The 27,605-nt window shown below is 45.8% G+C and overlaps 1 protein-coding gene across 8 annotated transcripts; it reads right to left on the bottom strand.

Moving 5' to 3' along the window:
• Positions 1 to 255: 255 nt before the first annotated feature.
• On the bottom strand, positions 256 to 27,163 carry PAQR5 (progestin and adipoQ receptor family member 5). 8 transcript variants are annotated; one of them, XM_035130653.3, is made up of 10 exons: positions 26,674 to 27,157; positions 20,423 to 20,619; positions 14,029 to 14,203; positions 8,729 to 8,856; positions 7,205 to 7,410; positions 6,399 to 6,525; positions 4,952 to 4,996; positions 3,518 to 3,614; positions 2,182 to 2,323; positions 256 to 1,170 (listed from the first exon to the last, which is right to left on the bottom strand). In XM_035130653.3, the coding sequence occupies exons 3-10, from the start codon at positions 14,086 to 14,088 to the stop codon at positions 935 to 937; spliced, it is 1,041 nt and encodes a 346-aa protein (XP_034986544.1). In that variant the 5' UTR covers positions 14,089 to 14,203; positions 20,423 to 20,619; positions 26,674 to 27,157; the 3' UTR covers positions 256 to 934. The 8 variants fall into 8 exon arrangements, with proteins under 8 accessions (XP_034986544.1, XP_034986547.1, XP_034986548.1 ...); XM_035130656.3 differs by lacking the exon at positions 20,423 to 20,619 and having other exon boundaries at positions 26,674 to 27,163; XM_035130657.3 differs by lacking the exons at positions 20,423 to 20,619; positions 26,674 to 27,157 and adding an exon at positions 18,774 to 18,912.
• Positions 27,164 to 27,605: the final 442 nt, after the last annotated feature.

The following is a 27,605-nucleotide window of genomic DNA, read 5'->3' as shown; positions in this document are numbered from 1 at the left end:
AATCAGGAGCTTAAAGTGAGCTCCCAACTTTGCTGATATGGAACCCTCTCAATCAGGCATCCCCAAACTTTGGCCCTCCAGATGTTTCGGACTACAATTCCCATCTTCCTCGACCACTGGTCCTGTTAGCTAGGGATCATGGGAGTTGTAGGCCAAAACATCTGGAGGGCCGCAGTTTGGGGATGCCTGCTCTAAATGTTTCATCTGTACTAGCTTGGTAAAGGATGCTTTAAAATAAAGAGCAAAATCTTTGGGTGCAAGTTGAATGTACCTTTCAAAAGGGCATTTATTCCACAATAACTTTGTTTACTGTTACCAAAAAGTGCTCGTGTGATACCCCAGCAGATGCTATTTACAAAAATATAAACTTCTTAATATATATAATTTCAAAGAAACCTCATATTATTTCATTGCAAGTTTCTGAATTAGAAAGGTATGTACATTAGTATTTTGTGCTAGAAATGTTACATGTGCTTGGCATTTCAAATAAAGCATAAAAAGGCATGGAATTATGTTAAAAGGCCACTGTGGCTGCTTTGGCATGAAAGGTGGCCAACATTTCTATGTTATCAGTGCAAACTGGCACATCAAGTTAAATTGCATTCACTATTTAAATAATAATAATCTGGCACAAACTTAAGTGGCTGAAGTTATTTAGAGTTCTCACAGAGTCCTCAGAATTGCAGCCTGGTATTCTAAATGGTCAATCAGGATCAACAAATGAAAAGCTACATCCAAAATTGGTTAAGTCTTCCAGCTCAAGTTGTAGAAAAACCACAGTACAAAATCATATTCATAATAAAAAAGAATCATTTAAGTCACTTCTCAAATAATATTCACCAAGCCTCATTTGAAGTAGTTTCTAATTTGTGTTGTACTGCTACTGTTAACTGCAATATAATCTCATTTCATTTCATTTCAATTTTAACAGACGTTAGTCCTTGTGCTTGCTTCCTTTCCTGCAGAATTTTGGCATGGAATAGAGCGTCGTTGAGAAAGCAGCAATGATGATAAGATTGACAATGATGGCAGCTGCAAGGGACCCAAAGGTTTGAGAGAAGGATGGAGCCAGCAGCCACTCATGGCGGTTGGCCATGTCAACCAGAAGGGCTTCCATTTGGAAGTGGGTCCCAATGATACCACAGATGTGGAAGAGCTGGTGACTGTGCCCTGTGAGAGATCAAAAGAATACAACACTCAGTATTTCCATAGGGGGAGCACAATCCCTCCTGTGCAGTAAAATCAACAAGGAGTCTTATGGTCCCTCAAAGTTTATTATGGAATAAGCTTTTGTGGGCTACTACAGGCTACTTCATCAGATGCATGCAGTGTTACTGTGAATTGCAGCAGGCCCTCCAAGTATCCCTATTTTTCAGGGACATCCCTGATTTACAGAAGTCATCCCAGTTTCTGATTTGATCCCAGAATGTCCCGCATTTCATTAGGATGTCCCTATTTTCAATGTAGAAATGTTGGAGGGTATGGGGTTGTCCAACCCCCAAACCGTCTGAAGGCAGCCTTGTATAGGGGAGTTGTTTAAATGTTTAATGTTTTATTATGTTGTTATATATGTTGGAAGCCACCCAGAGTGGCTGGGGCAACCCAAAAAGATGTGTGGGGTATAAATGGTAAAAATATCATTATGGAATGTGACATCCCTATTTTCATCAGAGAAATGTTGGAGGGTATGACTTATTCCTGTGACTGCAGCTTGTTTTTACAGTTGTTATTACTGAATTTTAAATTGTTGTAACATGCCCTACTGCCGAAGGGCAGGTAATAGATTTAATAATGCATTGCGCTGCTGCTGGTGGTGGTGGTGGTTGTTCTGTAATAATTAGGATTATTATACAAAGTGTCTTGCTGCCCAACCCTGGGGTTTTGCACTTGCCCATGGATGGGAGATTACAAACCAAGCATCCTAATGACTCTGAAGTGGTTCCTTTGTTTCTCTGAATCCAGAACAAGTTGCCCTCCTCCAACAGGGCAGCTCTCAATTCCTTGCAGCTGTTATTCCTTTTTTAAGGTGTGGCCACAACAGCTGATTAAAACAGCCACATTTATGTTATCAGTTGCCAATATCTGCTGGAATCCACCAAAATTCTGATGCTGCGCAACCCACCCACCCCGTTCATTTCAGCGGGGCCTGCAAGGGGGAGAGCAGCCCCTTGTTGTTCTCACCAATGTAGTCAAAGAGTCCAGGGGCCAGCCGCTCCGGCAAGTGTGTCGCAAAAAGGAAACAGGTGAGCCAGGCAAAGACAGTGTGCTTGAGGTGGATTGGAATAACGCTCTCCGTGCAACTTCTTGCAGCGCATAAGTACAGCTGTGGCATAGAAAGGAAAGCATTTAGATGCTGAAGAAAGGGGGGGGGGAATACATAGAAGATAACCTTTCTCAACCTGGTTTCCTCCAGGCTTTTTGGACTACAGCTCTCTTCAGCCCCTGCTAATACAGCCATAAGGTGCAGTTGCTGATGGGAATTGTAGCCCAAAACATCTGGAGAACACCAAGTTGTGGAAGGGCCAATATAAACTCCTTGTTTAGCCCAGTTATAGCCAACATGGTACCCTCCCTCCAGACACTATAGGAAAGTCGAAGTTCCAGCATAATCACAAATCTATATTTGTCTACTCACAATGTAAACCCCACTGAATTTAATAGGAATTGGGGCACAGCAGCCTGCTTCTTGGGAGGAAAGCAATGACAAACCTAGACAGTATCTTAAAAAGCAGAGACATCACCTTGCCGACAAACCGTATAGTTTTTCCAGTCGTGATGTGTGGAAGTGAGAGCTGGACCATAAATAAGGCTGGTCGCCAAATAATTGATGCTTTTGAATTATGGTGCTGGAGGAGACTCTTGAGAGTCCCATGGACTGCAAGAAGATCAAACCTATCCATTCTGAAGGAAATCAGCCCTGAGTGCTCACTGGAAGGACAGATCCTGAAGCTGAGGCTCCAATACTTTGGCCACCTCATGAGAAGAGAAGACTCCCTGGAAAAGACCCTGATTTTGGGAAAGATTGAGGGCACTAGGAGAAGGGGACGACAGAGGACGAAATGGTTGGACAGTGTTCTCGAAGCTACGAACATGAGTTTGACCAAACTGCGGGAGGCAGTGGAAGACAGGAGTGCCTGGCGTGCTCTGGTCCACGGGGTCATGAAGAGTTGGACACGACTAAACGACTAAGCTTATTGTGGATTTAGTGCTGACTGTTCATGCATGGAAGTCGTTCCCAGCACCCACATAATGTTGTTCTCTCTGAAAGGTCATTCCATACAGTATTTTTATTCTTTTAATCTGGATTTACTGTTTCTGTATGTGTGCTTCTTAACTTGTTTTCTTATCAGATTCTCCATGGAAAGGACAAATTCAGATTAAATGGGAAATAATGAGGAAGTCCCCTTATTCCCAGGAAAGGGTGGCAGCCTAGAACACCTATACAGCAGCCATACATTATTGTATGTTATGAAAAACACAGCAGACTGAGGGAAACTGTTCTTAAAGCCATACATACCCTGTAGAAGAGAGGGATGCTGTCGAACACGTAAGGATGAGCAAAGGCGATTGTGCGAATTGTTTTGCTGAACTTTGGCTGCTCCATTTCATTGAACCTGCATAAATTTTCAAAAAATATACAGTATGTGAATAAGCACAGTGCACAAGTCTGGTTTGCAGAACACAGAGTGTGTAAGGCATGGTGGGTGGGGTCTTGGCTTTGTCTCCCATTCTTATCAAAGCTTTCCATATCCTCACATGACACAGAGGGAATTTCTGCAATTTACTTATACTTAGATGTGTATCCCACCAAGACCTGCATGCTTTGGGGCCAGAATGGCATTGCCTAGGCACAGACCAATCCATACTGTGCACAGACCCAATGACCCCCCCCCCCTCAGGTGGTTAGGAAACCTTAGTTCAACTCAACTGATTCAAGCTTATAGAAGGGAAGAATTAAAGCACAAGAAAATACTTGGAACTCAAATAAATAATTTTAATTCTTGGTGGGCGCGGTTGGTTGTTTTCATTTTACACTGAGCTCTTACAGATGACCCATTTGTTGAGCCTTTGCCCAGATTTCTTTTGTATAAAATTTGTGTGGAGGTTATACAACAACACTGTCAATCTAACGTTAATTCTGATCTTATTGCACAGAAGTTAAATGATCTTGCTGTTATACCACACTTTCTAGTGTGGTCTCCTGACACTTTTCTTAGCCAAAAAAATTATGGTTGTTTTTTTTAATAAAAGAAAAAGTGGGTTTATTGTGCAAGAACCCTACAGCCACTTCAATTGTGCGATTTTGGCATATCACGGAACTTGTGAGCAGTTTCCCAACTGATGAATTGCCCAAACATGTTACATTACAGGATGTATCCAAACCCCACCCCCCACCCCACACTGAGGGTGGTCCAAAAGTCATGTAGCATCAGAAAAATCCTCACTTCACTGTTCTCTTTAATGCAAGCTTGGACATTGCTTTATGAAGCCTGAATTTTGAACCAAGGCCTCTTCGTCCTGATTTAGGTCATCTGTTTGGCAGAATGCATGGAAAACACTGAAGAGAGCGTCACCAGCAGGATGTGGGCAAAGAATGTGAAAATTGAAGTGAAAAGCACATGCCAAGAGGATGTAGCAAAGCCAGCTGACCCTTGGACCAAAAGGAAGCCTTCCAAAATGTATCATTATCAACGTCAAATTTTCCCTTTGCACCTTTAAGCAGCTGCTGATGTTAGCTATCACCACCACCGCTGTGATCACTGGTTAGGCACCCGGGTTAGTATCGGAAGAAGACTGATTTGTTCCCAATTCAAAGTCCGTATTGACATGGGTGACATATTGTCTATTGGCCACCAAGTGTCATCAATTACGTAGGTGGAATCACTGTTTTGGTTGTTAGTGTCTCCTGCCTGCTTTCCAATCTACACCTCAATTGAGAGGCCCATGTTACCTTTCTATGCCGCCACTGTTATAATGGAAATAGGGAAGGCCGAGCCTGTTGGTTACACACAGTAAGTTCACATGAGAAAAACGCTTGGATACAGAAATAAATACTTGGACATGCTTGCCTGACTTCACAGTATAAACGGCATGTATCTTATTGCCAGTCTAGCCTAACTCAGCGCTTTGAATAAGAACATACGTAAGGAGAGTCTGCCAGATCTGGCCAATGACCCACCTTGTCCAGCATCCTGTTCTCACAGCGGCCAACTAGAGGCTCTAGTGGGAAGCCCAGAGGTGGAATCTGAGCACAAGAGCCCTCTCCCCTCCTGCGGTTTCCAGCAACTGGTATTCAGAAGCACTGCTGCCTCCAATTGTGGAGGCATAGTTATTGCAGCTAATAGCCATCAACAGCTTTCTCCGTGAACGTAGGAGCCAACTCCTATAGGCTCCCCACCCCCCATAAAATATTTGAGGGGACCAGGCCCTCAAAAAGTTGATGAACATTGCCATTCAAATGGGGTGTGTGCACCATGTAATGTGATCAGTTATGCAGGGTGGGGCTTACCTTCCCCCCATATTTTGGCACCCCATGCATGAATGGGTCTAATCCCCTTTTAAAGCCATCTAGTTGGCTTTAATGTTCTGATTATGCAGACAATGTCCACAAGTATTGACTTTTTTCTTTTTTTTAAAAAGGTACATTCCCCTTATTTAAAATGATAGAATTGGAGAGTTGGAAGGAACCCAAAGCACCATCTATTCCAACCACCTGCAAATCAGCCTCAGCATTTTGAAAATGACTATATATCAGTGCTTCTCCCTGATCCAATCTTAACAAAGCATCACCTGACTCAGTATGCTCACCACCAGGCCGAGATCTCTCTCCCTCCCTGTGTTTGAATGCTACTTCCATCACCCTCAACCGGGTGTATCAGAGATGTGGTGTGCACACTAGACGATGTGGGGAGAAGCTGATTGTCATTCCCCTGACATGTATGACGTGGATCAGGGAGAGGCAGCATCAAGTCCAGCCCAAAATGTTGAATTTATTCAGGTACCACCCTCCCTCACTACTCGCATATCATAAAATCCCTTGAGGTGGGCGCCCTATATTTATTTCCTTGTGTTGCTCAGGAAATCACCATCTACATAAGGGTTAGCTAACATGACACCTCCGGATGTTGTTGGTCTCCAACTCCCTTCAGCTCTAGCCCATCAGGGTTGATGGGAGGCCAATGCCATCTGGAGGGCACCAGGTTGGCAAAGGTTGCTGGCTCAGGCTGATCGGAATTGTGGTCTGATATTTAGAGTGCTATTGAAATAGAAAACAATATTTTGGGGGGGGGCTGCTTTCTAGTGTGATTGACTCAGTTCCAGAATCAATATTATTCTCCCCAACCCAGGATCGCACATTCCAAACTGCATTCCCATCGCAGAGAGGAAGCCGTCAATACCTGGAATAGCAGGAGAGGCTTGTGCCCACGACTGTGTTGAGCACAGCAGTGGAGACGTAGTAATGGTGGAATGTGCTGCCAATCCATTCTTCGGGGAAAACGTAGGCAGAATAAGCAATGGCGGAGCCTAAAGGGATAAAGCAGACCCCGCAACTTTATCAGACAACCTGCGTTTCCACGGAAACCTCACCGCTTCCCCCCCAATGCTAAACTTGTGTGGTGCATGACAATCATTTTCTAACCAAAATGGGACCACTCACAAACTAAAAAGTCCCAGGTTCAATTCAGCAGCATTTCTAGGAGAGACCCCAGCCTGAAACCTTAGAGAGCTGCTGCCAGTCAGACAGTCCCAAGCTAGATGGACTAAAGGCTTGCCCTCACTTCTTCTTGTCCCGCTGCTTTCCTCCAGGAAAAACCACTCTTTAGAGCTCAATTGAAACAAACAGCAATTTGGGTTTTGTCCAGATTGATGTTTGCTCTGACTTACCACCAAAGAATGGCTTTTCCCTGGGGAGTGAGCGGGGCAAAAAGGAATCCACTCGGCCCCGTGCTTTCTAAGTGTGGACAAACCCGAATTACAGTACTTTGATTCCTTACAAGGTCACTTCCCTGTTCCTATGATTCACAGGCAACCACATCCCCCGCAGCACTCGGCGCCATAGCTGTGGTGCCCTCTGCGGGGGACGACACATTTTCTTGGTGGCAAAACGCTGCGGTTTGCACGTTCGGAAAAATGCAATAATCTCCCTGCTGCAAAAGGAACACACCTCAAGTTAAGGCTCTGATACATTGGATAGCACCCTCACCTAAGCTGTACAGGGTGAGGGCACCGTAATCAAAGAAGTAGCAGATGTGCCTGGCCCTGCTGGACATGGTGCTGAATGTGTGAGCGATGCTGGACGTCAGCGGGTAGATGCAGCAGGTGACCATGTAAGCCAGAAAGGGCCAGGTGTACGAGTCCCTCCAGACATCCAAGGCGTAGATTAAGGCCAAAAGCTTCCATAGGAAGTACCTGGAAGGCAGACAAGCCAATCAGCTAGTGGCAACAGTCTTGCAGCTTACCTTAAGAAGATAAGAGCCGTCTGCTGGCTCAGGCCAATGTCCCATCTAGTCCAGCATCCTGTTCTCCCAATGCTCACCCAGATGCCGGTGGGAAACCAGCAAGCAGGATCTGAGCCCAAGAGCCCTCTCCCCTTCTGCAGTTACCAGCAACTGGCATTCAGAAGCATCGCTGCCAACCATCATGGCTAGCAGCTTCAATAGCCCTGTGATTTTGTCCAATCCTCTTGTAAAGGCATCTAGGTTTGTGGCCATCACTGCCTCCAGTGGGAGAGAGTTCCATAGTTTAATTCTGTGCTGTGTGGGGACAACCTTTCTTTTTTTCCTCTGCCTGAATCTTCCGACATTCAGCTTCATAGGGTGTCCACAAGTTCTAGTGCTATGAAAGAGAGAAAGCAACTTTTCTCCATGCACTTTGTCCATAATTAGGAGGTTTCATCATCCGGAGGGGCCCAGAGAGATGCCACTGCGGGTTACCTTTTAAGAGCTCATCCACATGGGTGTATGTTGTGGGGGTGGAATCTCAGTTAGTTAAATATTTGTACTGATTTACTTGATAGGGGGGCAGCTGCATTCTGTCCTGCGTTTCTAGACACAAGTCCGGGATTTTATAATTCTGTGTCCGAGCAGGGTTTTTTCTTCCGCTGCCTTCCCCAGGAAAACCCATGTTTTGCCACTGAATGGAGCAAAGTTCAGTGGTTCTCCGATTCAGCAGTAAAACATGGGGTCTCTGGGGGAAAGTGGCGAGGGAGGGGGAACCCCCGCTCAGACACTGACCTGGAAATCCCAGAGCTGTGCCTAGCACGGCACAAAAGGAAGTGTGGATGAGTCCTAAGAAATGATAGCTATCTCCAAATATCTGCAGGGCTGTCCCACGGAAGATGGAGCAAGCTTGCTTTCTGCTGCTCCAAAGGGGAGGACCCAAAGCAATGGATTAAAATTACAGAGAATCCAACTACACATTAAGAACTTTCTGGCGGTAAGAGCTGTTTGACAGTGGAGTGGAGCCCCATGGAAGGTGGTGGTTTGTTTTTAAACAAAGGTTAGAGGCTCATCTGTCAGGGATTCTTTAAGCTGTGATTCCTGCACTGCAGGGGGTTGGACTAGATGAACTCCAGGGTCCCTTCCAACTCTACAATCCTATGATTCTATGAGTTTATGAAATGGTACACAGCCTTAAATCAAAAGCCCACAGCTCCTTTGAGGCCATTGTCAAGGAAGGCAGTTCCTTCTTTTATATATTTCAAGTGCACATACAGATAATCCCATACCAGGCAGGCAGAAAATGCGTCCAAATATTCACAGTTTCATTTGTCATTTGGAAAAGGCTGACGATGCAATCTGTTGCGGAACTTCTCGGGTGACGGTACCCAAAAAGAATGCCCTTCTCACGGAAAACCTGCAGGAGGACAGCCAACAAACTGGAGATGAACCAAATTTACTACAACTTGCATCGTTCACAGCCAACCTCGATAGTCCTAAACGGGAGAGGAGGGCTAGGGAGCTCCAGCAACAACGGCAAGGGCACTGTGATGCCTGCTTTGCAAACAGGACCTCAGGAGATTAATTCTGAAACTTTCATGGGTTCTTGAAGGCTGGTTAAAAGCTTTCAAAGAACATAAACTAGGACTGTGCACTCATTCCCAACTTAAGATGCAGCCTGGGCATCCTTTGTCTCAATTTGGATCACAGCTGGTTTGGGTAGAAACACATGAAAATGCAGCATTTCGTAAGAAACAACAGAATAGATCCAGATTGCTGCTTACATTGTGTAACCAGTGCCCTGCATGCAGAGTGAACAGGGCAGTGCAGATCAGTGGTTCCCAAATTCCCCCCCCCCCCCGTCCCATAAACTGTACTCCTACCCTTCTCCACAAAAAGCACTCTTCAGAATAGTGGTTTGCATAACCCTTCAAGGAAGATAACAACACAATAAAAGTCAAAAGAGTAACAATTCATTGCACATTTTTTTCCAAAACCCAGTTAAAACTACTTTAATTTCAACAAAATAAACTTGACCCAGTCATACCAGCTTTTTGAAATCTGATTGTCATTTATACCTCCAGTGCCTCCCCCCCCCCGTCGCCCCCTTGCCTCTTAGCACAACCCGCCTCAGCCCCCCCAGGGGAATCCCAGCATCTGCTAGGGGGCGGTATCACCCTCTTTGGGAACCACCGATGTAAAGAGCCTAGAAAATGCAGGCCAGGTGTTTCAAGCTTGCTGCTGTGGTTTTGCTTTGGAAATGTCCACCAGATGTCTCCACCACCACAATTATGAACACAACTTATAATAAAAGTTCTTTCTGTTTGCTGGACTCAGTGATCGCTCATTAAGACCGTAGTGGTATTCACAGGTAAGTGCTGTAGATTTCCGGGGGGGGGGCACTTAATCCCTGAGAGGGATTCCTTTAGTTCTGTTGAAGAAAACACAGCAAAGAGTCTCCTGGCACATGAAAAGTCTGGCACGTTGTTCACAGCATAAAATTTTGTGGGCCAACATGCAGTTGGGTGGCATTTTCTGGGCTCACATTTTTAATAGCAATCTACTCATCTGTGCTTCCTGAACCAAAATGTAGCTTTCTTCTGAAGTCTCAAGCTATCCAAATGTTACAACAACAAACAACAACAACAACAACATATTATTCTTATTATTATTTATACCCTGCCCATCTGGTTGGGTTTCCCCAGCCACTCTGGGCGGCTTCCAACAGAAAAATGAAATAAAATAATCTATTAAACATTAAAAGCCTCCCTAAGCAGGGCTGCCTTCAGATGTCTTCTAAAAATCTGTAGCTGTTTTTCTCTTTGATATCTGATGGGAGGGCGTTCCACAGGGCGGGCGCCACCACCGAGAAGGCCCTCTGCCTGGTTCCCTGCAACTTGGCTTCTCGCAACGAGGGAACCGCTAGAAAGTCCTCGGTACTGGACCTCAGTGTCCGGGCAGAACAATGGGGGTGGAGACGCTCCTTCAGGTATACTTGACCGAGGCCGTTTAGGGCTTTAAAGGTCAGCACCAACACTTTGAACAATGCAATCCACAAGCCATTAAAATATTTTAAACAGCAAGTATTAGAGGGAAAGTGCATTAGTGAAAATGACTTTGAAAAAAATGCATTGGATCAGGGGAAATACATGCAGAAATCTGCACCATTTTCCACGTAGGCTTTAAAAAGGCAAGTTTGCCAACTTGTGAGGGGAGAGAGACTTTCTGTTCCTCATCAGGCAATGGCGTCCCCCCTGCCTTGCCCCACCTAGCCTTTCCCAGACTATGACTTTAAGAGCAGCAGGAGGAGGAGGAGCAGGAGGAAAGAGTTCAGGGATGTATAAAAATATAAAAATTCCTTCCAGTAGCACCTTTTAGAGACCAACTGAGTTTGTCATTGGTATGAGCTTTCATGTGCATGCACACTTCTTCAGATACCAGGGGTATGTAGTTTTATAAGTTGTGCTTTTTTGTTTCTCAATTTGATCCTTTTACATGGTTTTGTATGTTTTGTGGTATTTTTTTGCATTGTGATTTGCTGTTACTTTTATTGATTATAGATAGGTAATTCTTTACTGTGTTTGAACTGTTTAATTATTATTTGCTGATGTTTAATTTTACTGTTTACTGTTAGATTCTGATGGATTGTTGAATGTTGCTTTGTTTGATATAAGTTGTTTATTTTAAAGTTATGGTGACTTTTATGTTGGATTAGATTGTTACTAGTAATGTTTGATGTTTTCCTAAGTTTTTAAGTTTTGCAAGCCACCCAGAGTGGCTTGGGCAACTCAGCCTGATGGGCAGGGTATAAATAATTTATGGTATATTATCATCATCATCATCATCATTCAAAAATGAGATAATATCAACTTAAAATTGAAAAGGACAGATGTGTCCATTCCTCTCCAGACCCTACTTTCAGTTACAAAGGAGCCACCCAGGTCTGTAGGCATGCTGTGTGCCCTCATGAGACCCTCAGAAGAAGAAAGGCGTTGTTTATAAAGCCACGGCAAATGCAAATCTGAGTGGCAGCTAGTACTCTGCAGAACAGAAATGGAGAATACAGTCATACCTCGAGTTAAGTACGCTTCAGGTTGAGTACTTTCAGGTTAAGTACTCCGTGGACCCGGAAGTGTTTACTTCTGGGTTCCGCCGTGCGCACATGTACAGAAGCGATCTGCGTGCTTCGCACATGTGCAGAAACGCTCTATTGGCGCTTCACGCACACGCGCTATTGCCACTCGGGTTAAGTACTTTTCGGGGTGAGAATGGCACCCAGGAACCAATTAAGTACTTAACCCGAGGTACCACTGTAAATGTTAATTTTTTCATCTACAATACTGCCTTATTTATTTTATAGTACAGTACATTGATTATTGCCTTCATTTTATGGATCAATGGTCTCGTTAGACAGTAAAATTCATGATAAATTGCTGTTCAAGGGGTGCTTTTCATCGTCTGGAACAGATTAATCCACTTTCCATTACTTTCAATGGGAAAGTTTGCTTCAGGTTAAGTATGCTTCAGGTTAAGTACGGACTTCCGGAACCAATTACGTAAGTACTTAACCTGAGGTACCACTGTACAGAATTCAGTCTGTATGGGTGTGAGACTCTCCTGCCTAGCAACCCCCGATGAATAAGCAAAGCAAGTTCAATAGGCTAGCTAGACTAACACCTCAAGAGGTCTTTTCTGTCACGAGCAAGCCGCTCCCAGGATTAGCTGGGACCTAAGGCCTACAGTGCCAACTTCGCTTCATGCTGGAACTTGCTTGGGTGGACTGCAGTGACTTTCATGTCAGCCTCCAAAAGTCCTGGGAGGTTGAAATTCTTCCAAGAGTTACCGCTCATTGATCTTAATATTCACGTAGTCATGGGAAGAGCAGTATCTCAGTCATGGAGCATCTGCCTCACGTGCAGAAGGGCCCCAAGTTCAATCTTCATCAGCTCCAGGTAGGGCTGGGGGAGACTCCTGCCTGGAACACTGGAGAGCTGCTGCCAGTCAGTGCAGACAATATTGAGCCAAATAGACACAATGGTCTGATTCCATGCAAGGCAGCTTCCTATGTCCAAACCAGGGTTCCTTCTGGCCTGGAACAGCCTGCTCTGGCATATGTGCCAACATTTCTCTGATGAAACAAGGGACATCCTAAATTAATAATAATTAAAAATTTATTATTATTATTATTACAGCATTATTATTATGATTATACTCCACCCATCTGACTGGGTTGCCCTAGCCACTCTGGGTGACTTCCAACATATATAAAAACACAATAAAACATTAAACATTTTTTAAAAACTTCCCTAAACAGGGCTGCCTTCAGATGTCTTCTAAAGGCTGCACAGTTCCCGAACGGCTTAGTTGTTGAACAAATCGGCTGCCAGACACCGCAAACTCAGAAGTAAGTGTTGCGGTTTGCGAACGCTTTTAGGAAGCCGAACGTCCGACGCGGCTTCTGTGGCTTCTACTTGAGCAGGGGTAGGCAACCTAAGGCCTGGGGGCCAGATGCGGCCCAATCGCCTCCTCAATCCGGCCTGCGGACAGTCTGCGAATCAGTGTGTTTTTACATGAATAGAATGTGTCCTTTTATTTAAAATGCATCTCGGGGTTATTTGTGGGGCCTGCCTGGTGTTTTTACATGAGTAGAATGTGTGCTTTTATTAAAAATGCATCTCTGGGTTATTTGTGGGGCATAGGAATTCGTTCATTTCCCCCCCCCCCAAAAAAAAATAGTCTGGCCCACCACATGGTCTGAGGGACGGTGGACCGGCCCACGGCTGAAAAAGGTTGCTGCCTCCTGCGCCTGAGTGAAGCACCTGCAGCCAATTGGAAGCCATGCCTTCGTTTTCGAATGGTTTCAGGAGTCGAACAGACTCCCGGGATGGATTAAGTTTGAGAACCAAAGTACCACTGTATAGTTACTTATCTCCTTGGCTCGGGGGTCGCATAACTCCATATTCTCCGACATTTTCCCAATGGAAATAGAGGCATCCTAAGAAAAACCAGGGCATTCCAGGATCAAATCAGGAACCGGGATGGCTTCTGTAAATCTGGGGCTGTCCCTGTAAAAAGGCACACTTGGAGGGCCTGCTCCGGCAGTATTTGGGCCAGGTTCCTGGGCAGAGGTCCAGCCCAGTCTTCCTGCCGCCCACCTTCCTTCAAGTGAGGGCTGTGACCTTCAGTGAGCACAGCATGTGTTCAGACATGATGGTCAGAAGGTGCCCCTCCTCTCACGACTGGCCCAAGACTGTTGAGGTCGCCTTGCCCCATAGGAGCCCACTCAACTAAGCAGCTTGAAGCGGAACACATAGTTCTTTCCCCCATCATTTAATCTCCACAACTACCCTGTGGTGTAGGCGGCTTGGGCAACACGGTCAGATGGGCAGGGTACAAATAATAACATTATAATTATTATTTATCACACTCAATTCTAATAAAAAAAACCCTATCATAATAATAATTAGACTGGCAGTGATTGGCCCGAGGTCACACACCCAGCAAACTTCAGGGCCAAGCGAGGGGTTTCGAACCCAGCATGGCATTCGCCTTGCACGAGACCCATGTTGCAAAGACCCCCTTTACTCACTTTGGGAACCTGGTCAGTGTTGAGCAGCCGAGGAAGCTTCAAACTCAGGGTGGTATTCATGGTCACGAGCTGATCTGGGCGGAGAGTGTTCCTCGGGAAGAACTTTCCCGCTTGAGGGACAGGCAGATTGGATTAAGTCTTCATCGGCGCCTCCGTTCAGACTTGCCACAGGTACCTGGGGCGTTTTTTAAGGAAAGAAACAGCGCATGAGGGTTGCTATGGGAATGAAAATGATCCAGGGGTGGGCCTCAGCAAGTGTACAGGAACCCACGAGGGTCGGGATTGGTGCCCCCCCAAAAGTCACTGCCCCAGGCAGAAAACTCAAGTGGCAGCAGCCCCACTACTTAAAGAGGGGGTTCAAGCTACTGGGTAGCTCTCCCCAACTAGCACATTGCAATGTGTTCCAAACACGATCTGCACGCAGCCCCAGAGGCTCCCAGAGAATTTCTAGACTCCATATTTTGACCCTCTGCAAACATGGCAGCTTCTCCTCAGGCTTAGATTCAGGGAGTGGAGCTCCATGAACACTCACAGTCTGAAGGCATGGCTTTACACAGAAGGAAAGGTACAAACACATGCTTTCATGTCACAGAATTCTGTTTGTATATACAATATAAAAAAAAATTATGAACCTCAAGTCAACCTACGTAACAGAATCCAGTTACAGACATGGCCTATAGTGTACCAGGTCCAGAGTTAGGTCAGGTCACAGCAAATTATTTTATTATCTCAGAAGAGTCGTTGCCAGTTCGTCTGTGGGGTTATTAAAGACCTGCACAGGTTGCCGATTCAATCTGCGAAACTGGCACTTTTAATACCCATTTCCACATCCGTAAGAACTTGAACTTGTAGTGTGGCGTCACCTACACTTTGGAACTTCCTGCCTACTGCTGTCAGGACTTCACTGTATAGCCCCTCCAAAATGAGGCGTTTGGGATTGTGAGAGCCTGAGAATCCCCCAAATCCTTATTTACAAAGGAAAACAATAAAACCACCCTTTCTCAAACCAGTCTTCCTTCACTTCTCACCACTCTCCTGTTGCGAGAGGCGTTCAGATGGGGCTATATATCCTGACATCACTGAGCCTCTTTAGAGATACAAATACGTGCCCTCAGTCACAGTACAGATGTCGGAGAATTCTGACAAAAATGGAAAAGGGGGCTGAAGTTACATAATTTCACCGCAGCAGACGGACTAATGTAGTTTTTTGGGTAGAAGATGAACTGCAGCAGAATGGAAACAGCGCCGGGTGCACGAGATGCAGAAACAATCAAATCAAAACACCCGGTGCAAAATGCATTTCCCACCCACCGCTCCTTAGATTGATTTTTAGAGAAGAGCCAGAAAAACTGGGTTTAAAAGGCTATTCAGAATGAGGGCGGGAAGAACTGCCCTTGCTCTGTGCTGGCCTTCTCGGTAGTGGCGCCCTCCCATCAGATGTCAAAGAGAAAAACAACCACCAGACTTTTAGAAGATATCTGAAGGCAGCCCTGTTTAGGGAGGCTTTTAATGTTTAATAAATTACTGTGTTTTCTTTTTCTGTTGGAAGCCACCCAGAGTGGCTGGGGAAACCCAGCCAGATGGGCGGGGTATAAATAATACATTATTATTATTATTATTATTATTATTATTATTATTATTATTATTATTATTATTGGTATTTTATTGCCAACAGGATTCCTGATCGTCTGGGATCATCTCAAGAGGAAGCCCATCTTTAAAGAAGAAAATGACATCAAAGCTGTATGTTGAAGGCTGGGTGGTGACTCCCAAGAACTAGTTGCAAAAAGCATGTGGAAAATCTATCCCCCCCCCCATCCCTTCTTTTTGCCTGCCCAAAATTTCCATAAGTGAAAACCTAGCTCAGCCTTCTTACCTACCCTGAATTTCTGTAGCACATGAGCTGCGATTTGCTGTAGAAATGGATTCCTCTTGCTCTAGCTCACTGCCTGGCAAGCTACTACCCCAGGATGCTAAGGAGCAATACGAGTCACTCTTCTCTCTCACATACAGCGACCAAAACGCAGCCTGGATGAGCCCTTGAAGTCTGCATTGAACTCTCCTTAGGCAATGAGAAATTCCTTGCAGAAGTGGACTATTTAAAAAGGGAGGTGTTGATTCACTGCAGAAAGAATCCACAAAATGCATAACTTGGCCACACCTTTTCTCAGCCTGCTATTATCCTTCAGCTCTTTTATTTCTTTTAACCCACTTCCTTCCTCTTCTCCCGCCCCCATTTTCTATAATGGCCGCCTGCACCCATTTACCCCACCTCTCTTCTTGTAAGTGTGACCAGTCAAGAATTTCCTGAGTAACCTGAGCCTGAGCAGATGCCAGTATTTTGGCAGCCAAGTTCGAGGTGCATCTCAATCCCACCTCAGGCCAGGAAAGTAGGTCAGCATTAATATTTATTTCATTTAAAAATCGCTGACTTAAAAACAACCAACCACTTCAAAGCAATTGCACGATAACAGCAAATTCTATTCATTTTAGTACAGTAATACCTTGATTTTTGAACAGCTTAGTTCTCGAACGTTTTGGCTTCCGAATGTCGCAAACCCAGAAGTGACTGCTCCGGTTTGCAAACTATTTTTGGTAGCTGAATGTCTGACGGGGCTTCCGATTGGCTGCAGGGGCTTCCTGCAGCCAATCAGAAGCCGTGCTTTGGCTTCCAAACGTTTTGGAAGTCAAACGGACTTCCGGAATGGATTCCGTTCGACTTCCAAGGTACGACAGTATTTCGTACAAGTTATATACTGCTTGATTGTAAAATAAGAAAAGAGAAATAAATCCTGAAAGCGGCTTACAAAAAAGATGCAATAAAATTATCGCTAAGAAATGGAAGAGTTAAACTAAAAACAGATTAAAACTCACATCGACTTTCTAAACATCTGGGTCAGCTTGTCTGAACAAAAGCGTTTTTAGCAGGACAGCGAAGGCACTAACCTGATATCAACAGGCAGGGAGTTGCAAAGTGTAGGTGCTGCAGCAAATACTAAGTTCTTACAAATGCGGAACAGAGCTAGTTCCACCAGTGGTCAAGTGGGTGTAAGGTGATCTCACAGGTAAACTGGTCCAAAGTTGTTAAGGGCTGATATCCTAATAGCAACACCTTGAACTTGGACTGTTGAAATGATTTTATATATAACAATTTTAAGACCAAGACCAAGAGAGAGGGTTTTCTTTATTTAAAAAATCCACTTAAATGGTTCATTGAAAGAGGAACATCTTTACCAGGTGCAAAAAGGACAGTAAAAATGGACCCTGTTGGATATATGCCAGGAGAGAGGCCCAAAAGGTAAGGAGCCACCACAGACTAGGCTTCCTGGTGAGATAGTCCCTGTTAAGAGAGTCTCTCCTGCAGAGCAAAGTGATCAGATGGATATACAAGGGGATTGCGTTCTGGACCCCCCCCCCCATAAGCAGAAATCGCGTAAGTGGAGAGCACCCTCTCTGCCGATCCCTCTCCAATTCGTAACCAAAAATACCCCAGGAGGCTGGAGGATGCATGGGAAAGCAGCTATTAGGCGGGGTGGCTGAGCAGCCTAAACAAAGCTGCGCTGCACCTCGGGTCTCTTCAGGGCTTGCTCTGCCCTCACTGATGTCTCCACCCCCATCGTTCTGCCCAGACACTGAGGTCCAGTGCCGAGGGCCTTCTGGCAGTTCCCTCGCTGCGAGAAGCCAAGTTACAGGGAACCAGGCAGAGAGCCTTCTCCGTAGTGGCACCCGCCCTCCTGTCAGATGTCAAGGAAATAAACAACTATCTGGTTTTTAGAAGACATCTGAAGGTAGCCCTGTTTAGGGAAGGTTTTAATGTTTAATAGATTATTGTATTTTAATGTTGTGTTGGAAGCTGCCCAGAGTGGCTAGGGAAACCCAGCCAGATGGGTGGGGTAAATTTATTATTACATGTATTATTATTATTATTATTATTATTATTATTATTATTATTATTATTATTGGAAGGGTCTCCTTGCAAGCCACGAGGACTCTCCAGCTCTCTCCTGCCATTCCCAGGTTTGAATTGAATTATCTATCTATTCCCCAGCGCCCTGCATATACACGGTCGCACATGAATCAATCACCCGTAAGGGGGTGGGACGCCTGTATAAGGAGTGAGACAAGCCCCCTATCACACAGACAGGAGACTGCAACTGAAATGTGGCAGCACCTAGGCCAGGCATAGGCAACCTTGGCTCTCCAGATGTTTTGGAACTACAACTCCCATGATCCCTGACCACTGGCCCTGTTAGCTAGGGATCATGGGAGTTGTAGTTCCAAAACATCTGGAGAGCTAAGGTTGCCTATGCCTGACCTAGGCTTTGGAACTCCCTGCCTATTGATATCAGGCCTTCACTGTCCTCTCTTCAATAGCTGCTAAAAAACGTTCTTGTTTAGCCCACACAATGTTTTCAGCCTTTTGTTATTTTAACTTTCTGAAAGTTTTAAATCCTTAATGTTATTTTTTCTTGTGGATATTGTCTTGCTTTATCTTTCTCTCTCTTTTTTAGCTTTTTTTATTTTAACAATCCAGTGATGTATAAATTTCATGAAATAAATTAACTCCTTTCCCGGCCTAACTCCTTCCTGGCCAGGCAACAGAGGTCTGGAGCAAGGCCACCACCGCTCCTTAAATTTTCTGCCCCACCCCAACTCTGGCAAAAGTCTGGATCTTTGCACCGCGATGGGCTCCTGTCCCCTTCCCCAATAAATTGCAGGAGCTTCTACCTGGCACAGCCACATACCTTCCCTGCCGCATTTGGCAAGAGACATCCCTGCAGGTCATTGTGTTCATGTTTGGCTTGGGACCGTGCAGCTGCCCCCTCCCGGCTTATCTCAACATGGCAGCGTACGCCCCGTCTCCAAGAGAGTGTGTGAATCTTGCAAAACACACAGCAACACAAAGCCCCACCCGACTGCTGAAGCACACCGCCTTCCCCACCCCTTCTGGATGCTAAATATTTCCGCCAGGTCGTTCAGGACACAGGATCGCTTGCCTGCCTGCCTGCCTGCCTGCCTGCCCTGCAAGGATAAACCAAGGATTCAGGCATCCATCCCCCCCACCCCAACCAGAGGAGAATGTTATGCACCTGCAAGGAGGTTCAACATTTCTGGGTAAATAATGGAGCTGTTAATGAGTAACTTTTTACGACTTCCCCCATGTGGCACCAAAGATGAGATTGTTCAAGCGGAGAACCAGCCTTGGACCAAACCCTGCTGTGCACACCCTCAAAGGCAGCCTTCCCCAACCTGGTGCCCTTCCAGATGTTCTGGACTCCCATCAGCTCCAGCAAGGACAGCTGCACTCCCACCAATGCCAAACAACGTCAAACAGCTGTGCCAAGGTGGGGAAGGCTGCTTAAAATGGTTTGCAAAGCAGGGGAAAAAGCAGTCGCAATCTCACACAACTCCCTGTGATTCCAAAGAGGCTGGTGCAGAAGAACATCATCTAGGTTGACTGCTGGTAGGGATTCGATTCAGTTTGCATGTAAAGACAAAGTTCCCCAATTTGCAAAACGATATCAGAATAGAAACCCCGCACTCCTTCAAAATTCACAGCTCTCCAAATTTTGTAGCACAGTTCTCCCTATATATGCAACCATATACTTGCTTGGGTAAAGCATGCATAAAGATGCATATAATGGGGGGAACAGAGGAATGCATCACATTGAGGAGAAATTTCTTTGCAAAAAATATGCTTTTCAGGGGGTTGGACTAAATGACCCTCGGGATCCCAGTATACCTGAAGGAGTGTCTTCACCCCCATCATTCAGTCTGGACACTTAGGTCCAGGTCGAAGGGCCTTTTGGAGGTTCCCTCACTGTGAGAAGTGAGATTGCAGGGAACCAGGCAGAGGGCCTTCTCGGTAGTGGCGCCCACCTTGTGGAACGGCCTCCCATCAGATGTCCAGGAAATAAACAACGATCTGACTTTTAGAAGACATCTGAAGGCAGCCCTGTTTAGGGAAGTTTTTAAAGTTTGGTGTTTTATCACTTTCTTCTTATTATTAATAATAATAATATTCTGCTAGGAGCCACGCAGAGTGGCTGGGGAAACCCAGCCAGATGGGTGGGGTATAAATAATATTATCATCATTATTATTCCAACTCTACATTCCTACAGTCTGTGATTTTACGGGATATATAAATAAGGCTGACAATGAAAGGTAACTTCCTTACCACCCTCGCAGGGGCAGGGTTGGACGAAATGCACCTTTGAGTCCCTTCCAGTTCCTCAATTTTATGAGGAAAAAGAACAACCTCATGGCATTTTAAGCTAAACCCCCCCCCCTCAATTAAACACAGTCGGAAACAAGAATGTTTCCGAGGCCTGCCTGAAAGCTGATCGAGGCCACTGCCAGGCACCTGCCCAAATCCACCAGGTTACGTCTTACTTGACGATGCTGTGTGCCGTTGTGCAAATCCAGCTCTGCAAATCCAGCAGCCCCTTAGATCTTCTCTTGAGTTATGCTGCAAGCCACCAGATGGGCTCCCAAACGCCGCTGAAAACACTGTACTCCTGGGCGATCTGAGTCACTCCTGGCAAGGCTCCCTGAGATGCGCTCCCCTCCAGCAGCAGTTTGCAGAGAGTCTGGTTAAGGAGTTTAAACATTGTTGGTTACAAATGCCTCCCTGAATGGCAGGAGAGAGGAAGGGCAGGGAGGAAAGAAAGAAACCAGGAAGAGCTCTGGGGCAACTTCTCAGGGCGCGGCTGCTTCGAGGTGGTTCAAGGACAGAACTATGTATACCTCGCAGCCTTCTGCTGGCGCTGCCAGGGTTAAGCCCCTCCAGGTAAAGCTGTCCACTCCGGTTTCTCAGTTTTTGCAATCTCAAGCTGAGTTCTTCCCTTTCCACACCAGTCTGTCATTTTTTCTTAAGCCCTCTTGTAAAGGCACCAGCATTTCCCTTCTACCGTCTCCTAATGTCCACATTTTGGCAAAGCAATTTCCCAAAATATATTGCATTCAGGTATGCTATCTTTATGATATATATGCAATCCCCCCCAAAATTTGTTTTATTGTTTTCACTTATTTATACGAGAAGCAAAGATCAATATTCAACAATCCTTCCCGCCCCCAGCAGAAGCACCAAATGTCTATTTAATTACATTTCACTTTTATGCCATTTTGGTTTTTGTACAAAGATATCATCCCATAATCTGCCATGTGTTCTTGGAGGCCTATCACCATTTTCCACTGATGCTGCCCACGTAGCGTACATGCATTTTTATGAACATTATCCTCGAAGATGCACTGTTCTGCTCACATGGCTTGGCTGGAAAACCGCCTTGCAAAATTCAGAGAAGTGGCTGTGTTTTGCTTCATGTATTGTTTCAGAAAGGTTCGCTGTACAAGGCAAACTGCTGTGAATTTCTCCCTCCATCCATGCTCGGATGCAAAAAAAAAAACCTGGTGCCTTCCAGATGTTTTGAACAGCAGCTCCATCAGCTGACTAGGACTGATGGCGTTGCAAATCCAAAACATCTGGCGGGCGCCTGTTTGGGGAAGGCCGCTTTATGGAGACATACTTTCCCAGCCAGCTCGCGTTGCTCAGAACTGCTGTCCCTTCTGCCAAGTTACACAGTCTAACCCCGTTTTCATAATGCAGGTTTTCATAATGCAGGTTATTTAGCAATATCCCCTCGCTCTCTCGGGGATATTATTCAACAGGCAGAAGGAGCCAGGAAAACAACAGGCCAGAGATGAGTTGCTCTCGGCTGCCCCGTAAACAGTTTGTTCCTTCCTGGATTAACCAAGTCTTAGTAGACCCATAGGATTCTGGTTGCATCAGAACTTTCTGCAACTGCAAGGGTTTGCAAAACCTTAAAAAGAGTCCTTGCCTAGGTTTGACCTTAAGTGATTTCCCCAAGCAACTGTCAATGAGTATCATAGAATTGTAGAGCTGAGAGGGACCCAAAGGGTCATAATCCAGACCCCTAGGAATTACAAGGATTACAGAAGAACAGATCAGTTCTATCCAGACTGGCATCCTAATTCCCACAGACTGGATCTGGTGTGGACTGGCCAGCCACCAGCAGCCTTACCAGATAATGTTTGGGGTGTAGTAAAAACATGGGTATCTTATCTCTTGTTGAGAAAAAGGAATGTACTTTTTGTATATTGCATCTTACCTCCAAGGTGATATACATAGGTCTCTTCCTCCCCAACAGCCCTGTGAGGTAGGTGAGGCTGAGATGCAGTGACCAGCTGCAAAGGTCACCCAGGGAACTTCATGGCCAAGTGGGGGATTTGAACCCAGGTCTCCAAGCTCCTAGTCTTCATTTAATCCCCACAACAACCCTCTGAGGTAGGTTTGCTTGATAGTGTGACTGCCCCAAGATCACCTAGTGAGAATCATGGCCGGGTGGGGATTTGAACCTGAGGCTCCCTGGCATGGCTCAACAGAACAGGATCTGCTTCTCTGGCCCAAGGTCCCTCTGGAAGGGGCTGAGGACCAGCGCTTAGAGCATCTGCTTTTGCTTGCAGAAAGTCCCAGGCTCCATTCCCCATGGCATCTCCAAGTAGGGCTGGGAATGTCCCCAATCTTAAATCCTGAACAGCCGCTGCCAGTCAGTGCAGACAATACTGAGCTAGATGAGCCAAAGGTCTAACTCAATACATGGAAGTCCCTATGAAATTTCATTGTTTGAAGGGGATTCGCCCTGGCTAGATCGAGACACATCAAAGAGGCATGTCAGTTAAATGCATTGTAAATTCATACAGGGAAATCCAGTTGGGAAAGATGGGACTCCACAGCACCATCTGGTGTCACAGTGTTATACTGCAAATACAATGCATATAAAACACTTTTTCTTTACCAATCTAGCTGAGTCCTAAGTGCAGCTTTCCCCAGAAACAGGGGAGAGGTGGCATTACACCAATTATGCCCACCTGGTTCCTGCCTTGCAGGGGGTTGGAATAGATGACCCCCAGGGTCCCTTCCAACTCTACAATTCTGTGATTCTATGACCACTTTAATCAACACAACTGGCACTGTCACAATATTACCCATTCCACATTTCTAAGGACTTGATCTTTTAGAGTGGTGGAACTTTGGAACTCCCTGCCTATTGATATCAGGCAGGCGCCTTCAATTGGACTCTTCCCCACCCACCCACCCCTGCTAAAAATGTTTTGTTTAGCTCAGTCTGTCCAGATGTTTCAAAAGTTGAGGAGAGTTTTGATCTGTTTTTAGTCTATTGTTATTTTAACTTTTCGAAAGTCCTCTTTGGAATTAAGGAGCTACTTGGAAGCCACAGAGGCAGCCCCGCTCCCTGACCAGCCTTCAGATACTGCAGCAACTGGCCTGGCTAGTCTAAGGAAGTGGAAATTTACAGATGCTGTGAAAAGACAGCTCAATATTTATTTTTTAACCATTCCGCAAGTTGCAAAACAAGAACAGCACGAAATTAACATGCAGTGAAAACAAGACGGACAGCCCAATTAAAGCACCGCAGACTGAAACTTTTTCCAAAAAGAAAGAAAAAAGGCTACTTTTGTTCCTGTCCTCTTTGCCCAGGCAACACCAATGATTAAGCATGCCAAAGGAATGAGGAACTGCATTTCCACTAGCCAGAGATAGGGAGCCTCAGGCTGGAACCCTCAGCCTCTGTTCCGGACACCCAAGGGACTCGGGGCTGGTTCACACCTTCACGCTTGTCCCTTGAGGACTGCCTGCTTGGGGCGACTTACGTGATTTAAGAATCCACCACCACCAAGAATATTCTCAGGCTCATTCAGTCGAGTCCGTTCACACACTTAGGGTCGAGCCATCATCAAACAGTGGCCTGCATGTCTGAACCTGCCCTTATCACCACTGCAAGGGGATGGACTAGATGACCCTTGGGTCCCTCCCACCTCCACAATTCTATGATTCTAAGGTGACTCACAGCAGGGTTTTGAGAGACTCTGGAGCAGCCTTCACCAACCTGGTATCCTGTGGATGTTTAGGACTACAATTCCCATCAGCCCCCCCAATTGTAGTCCAAAACAGGGCACCAGGTGAGGGACGGCTGTGCTGATGCTGAGGCGCCTCTCCTTTTCATTCTCCTCTGTCTCTTTCTCTTGTCTGCTGTTGCTGACTCTCTTTCTCCTCTCCCCGCAAACAGTCTGCTACACGCTCTTTCCTGTTTAGCCTCTCTTGTCCTTGATTATTTATAGAGAACCTACAACATGCCTGCCACTTTAAACAATACCAGAGCACAGGTCTCTGCTCCCAAGGAGCTTACAATCTCAAATCTGGCTTGGTGGTGGACACAGAGCACAGCCATCGTGGCTAGAAGCCATCAATAGCCCTTTGGCTCTATGAATTTGTCCAGTTCTCTTTTAAAGCCATCTAGGCTGGCAGCCAACACTGCCTCCAGTGGGAGAGAGTTTCATAGTTCCACTATCCGCTGCGTGAAGAAGTCCTTCCTGTAATCTGCCCTGAATCTTCCAACACTCAGCTTTGCGTGATGTCTGCGAGTCCTAGTGTTAGGAGAGAGGGAGGGAAACTTTCCTGTCTCAGCTTTATCAATACTGTATCATGCATTATGTTAAAAACTTCTATCATGTCGCCTCTTCTCTAAATTAAAAAACCCCAAACGCTGCAAACATTCTTCATTGGGGAGTCACCCCCTCCCCTCGATCATTTTGGTTGCGCTTTTCTGAACCTTCCCCAACTCCGCAATATCCTTTTTCAGCTGAGGTGACTGGTATGCCAATTGTTGTTGTGCCATAGATTTGTATAACTGCAGTATGATACGGGCTAGCCCCAATTTACAGAAGGGTTCTTCCTATAGTAGTAGTAGTAGTAATAATGATAATGATAATGATAATAATAATTATATACTGCCCCCTCCATCGTAAGATTTCAGGGTGGTTCCCTGAATAAAATACAGGATGAAACAAGTAAATAATTAAAACAAAACAGCAAAACAATAACTCCCCCTCCTTCCCACAGACACATTCAAAAGCCTGTAGAATATTAATCAGCCAAAAGCTTGGTTGAAGAGGAACATTTTTGCCTGGCACCTAAAGTATGGTGTTATAGATTGGTAGAGGGGGTCCCCCTAAACCATAGGAATACATAAATGCTAAGATTTTGATTGTGGGATACGGATTAAAACACAAATTGCAGAGCTGTGCCGGACAGTAGATTCCTGGGCTGGCTTATGCAAACCAGCCTGGCCAAGCTAGGTCCCTTAAGGCAGGGGTGCCCAAAGTTTTTTTCCAAAGAGGGCCAGATTTGATGAAGTGAACCTGCGTGAGAGCCAACCAAAGTTGTTGAGCTTTTTTTAGGATTGATTAAACCACCTAGCGGGCCGGATTACACCCCCAAAACGGGCTTTGGACATGGCTGCCTTAAGAGAACAACAGGGGCCCACTGAGCGGTACTGCAAGAGAACTCCCCCCCCTGCCCTGAGGTGTGAAGAGAGATAGGGGTTTAAAGGGTTGCCAAGATGATGGTGTGTGTTTTGGGCAGAGGTTTTCTGGGAGGAGGAAGGAGGAAGGAGAGGGGGGGATCCATCTTGGAGAGAGGCAGCCTGAAGGTTTACCTGCGCTGCTGCCTCTGGACTTCCTCCATGCAGACTGAAGTTGTAAATAGGTGAACAAACCCTCTTTCTTAAAGCACAACAGTCTCCAAAGGGACACGGACCCTGTGCCTGGGACGCCATGGGCTTTTGCCACCGCTTGGCCGAGAGAGGCACCCAACTTTTGTAACAATCTAATGAAGGCACCAGGTGAATCGTCAGTATAGCAGAAGAGGGGAACAGGTGCCTTCGACAGGTGAAACAGGAACTTCAGCAGGTGTGGTATATATGGGTGTTGTTAAGAGGGCATCAAGACCCAGGTCTTACTCCCTGGGCTTCATGTCTCCTACCCCTTTTTGTAAACTGGACAGACCGCAAAACATCGGTGACCCCAGTCACTGACTCACCACCTTCATTTCCCCAGAAGCATCTATACATATAGCAGGCACGTCCAACAGGTAGATCGTGATCTACCAGTAGATCACTGGACATCTGTGGTAGATCACTGGCTCACCTCAAAGAAGCTCAACAACTTTGGCTCCCCTAAGAAAAGCTCAACATTATTGCCCTGCAGCCCCCCAAAAACAGGGCTTTCCTCCTCCCTAAAAGCTCAATAAAAGCTCAACAACTTTGACCTGAACCTCAAAAAGGGGGGTAGATCACTGCCAATCTTTAACTCCGTGAGTAGATCACAGTCTCTTGGGAGTTGGCCACCCCTGCATAAATTCACATTCCTGGATTTGTGCTCTGAGTTCTTTAAGCACTTTGCAATGCCTCAGGGGTGCCAACTTGAATAAAATATTTGGGGGGGCAGCCCTGCATAAATGATCACAAGACACAGTGTATGCACACCATTTGAATGGCAATGGCCATCAACTTTGGAGGAGGCTGCCCCCGTCAAATATTTTATTGGGGTGAGGGTGAAGGAACCTCAATTCCTAGGAGCTGGCTCCTGTGCAATGCTTCCAGTGCAGTATCTGCAGGAAGGCAAGTGCAGACTATCACTTCCTCCTCACCGCTGCATCTGGTGACCCTAAGTAGACCCCCTACCGAACCCCCACAAATCTAGGGTTAGGAGGAACGAGATTGGGAGGTCATAATCCCAGTTTAGAAATTTAAGAGTCCAGTACTTACCTCTGCCAGCCAAGCTCTGTCAAAGGCATGGAGAGAGAGAGAGAGGTGAGGCTGCTTCTGTTGCTGCTGCTACCGCTGCTCCTTCTCTGGCTTCCAGCTTCAGAGGGATGCTCTCGTGGGATGGAAAGGAAAGTCAGTCCCCACGTCTTAGCCTAGACAGGGGAGGGAGGCTTGGCAGCAGCTGGGGCATCTCCACAGGTTGAAGAATGTGACCAGATCTTTCCAGAAGCCACTCCTTTCTTCTGGTTGCATTTGCAATTAAAGGAAAGAGACAGCTTTTGGGGTTGGGTTGGTTTTTAAAAAAAAGCGTGCTGGGGTTTCCCCACCCCAAATGCTCCTTCCGTTAAAGAGTCCCCAGGCCAGCAAATTAGCCAAAGCTTGCAGCGGTAGGACTTGCATTCAGGGCGTAAACAAGCGAAAGCAAGTCTTTCCAGTTCAGAGCTGAAAACCAGTTGGTTTGGCCTCACAAGAAGTGGGGAGATGGGATGTCTCATGCTAAGCTGCAAAAGCAGAGGGTTTGCTCCTGGTTATGGTTGTGGCTTGTTTGGTTTTTTTTTAAAAAAAGTCAGAGCTACCTAAACGTATTTCAAGGATCCTCCCACCTCACTCACCACAAATAGAAACTGGGGCATTAATCCAACCATTTCTTCTCAGAAGCAAGTCCTATTGAACTGAATGAGGCTTACTCCCAAGTAAGTGGGCTTAGGATAGCAGCAGAACCCATAATAATAATAATAATAATAATAATAATAATAATAATAATAATTTATTATTTATACCCTGCCCATCTGGCTGGGTTTCCCCAGCCACTCTGGGCGGCTTCCAACTGAATATTAAAAACAGTACAGCATCAGACATTAGAAATTTCCCTAAACAGGGCCGCCTTCAGTTGTCTTTTAATAGTAAAATAGTTGCTTATTGCCTTGACATCT

Source organism: Zootoca vivipara, chromosome 13 (genome assembly GCF_965207765.1).
Source record: "Zootoca vivipara chromosome 13, rZooViv2.hap1.1, whole genome shotgun sequence".
In the NCBI taxonomy this organism is placed as follows: Eukaryota; Metazoa; Chordata; class Lepidosauria; order Squamata; family Lacertidae; genus Zootoca; species Zootoca vivipara.
The sequence above is the reverse complement of the archived record's forward strand: the minus strand, read 5'-3'. Positions and strand labels throughout refer to the sequence as shown.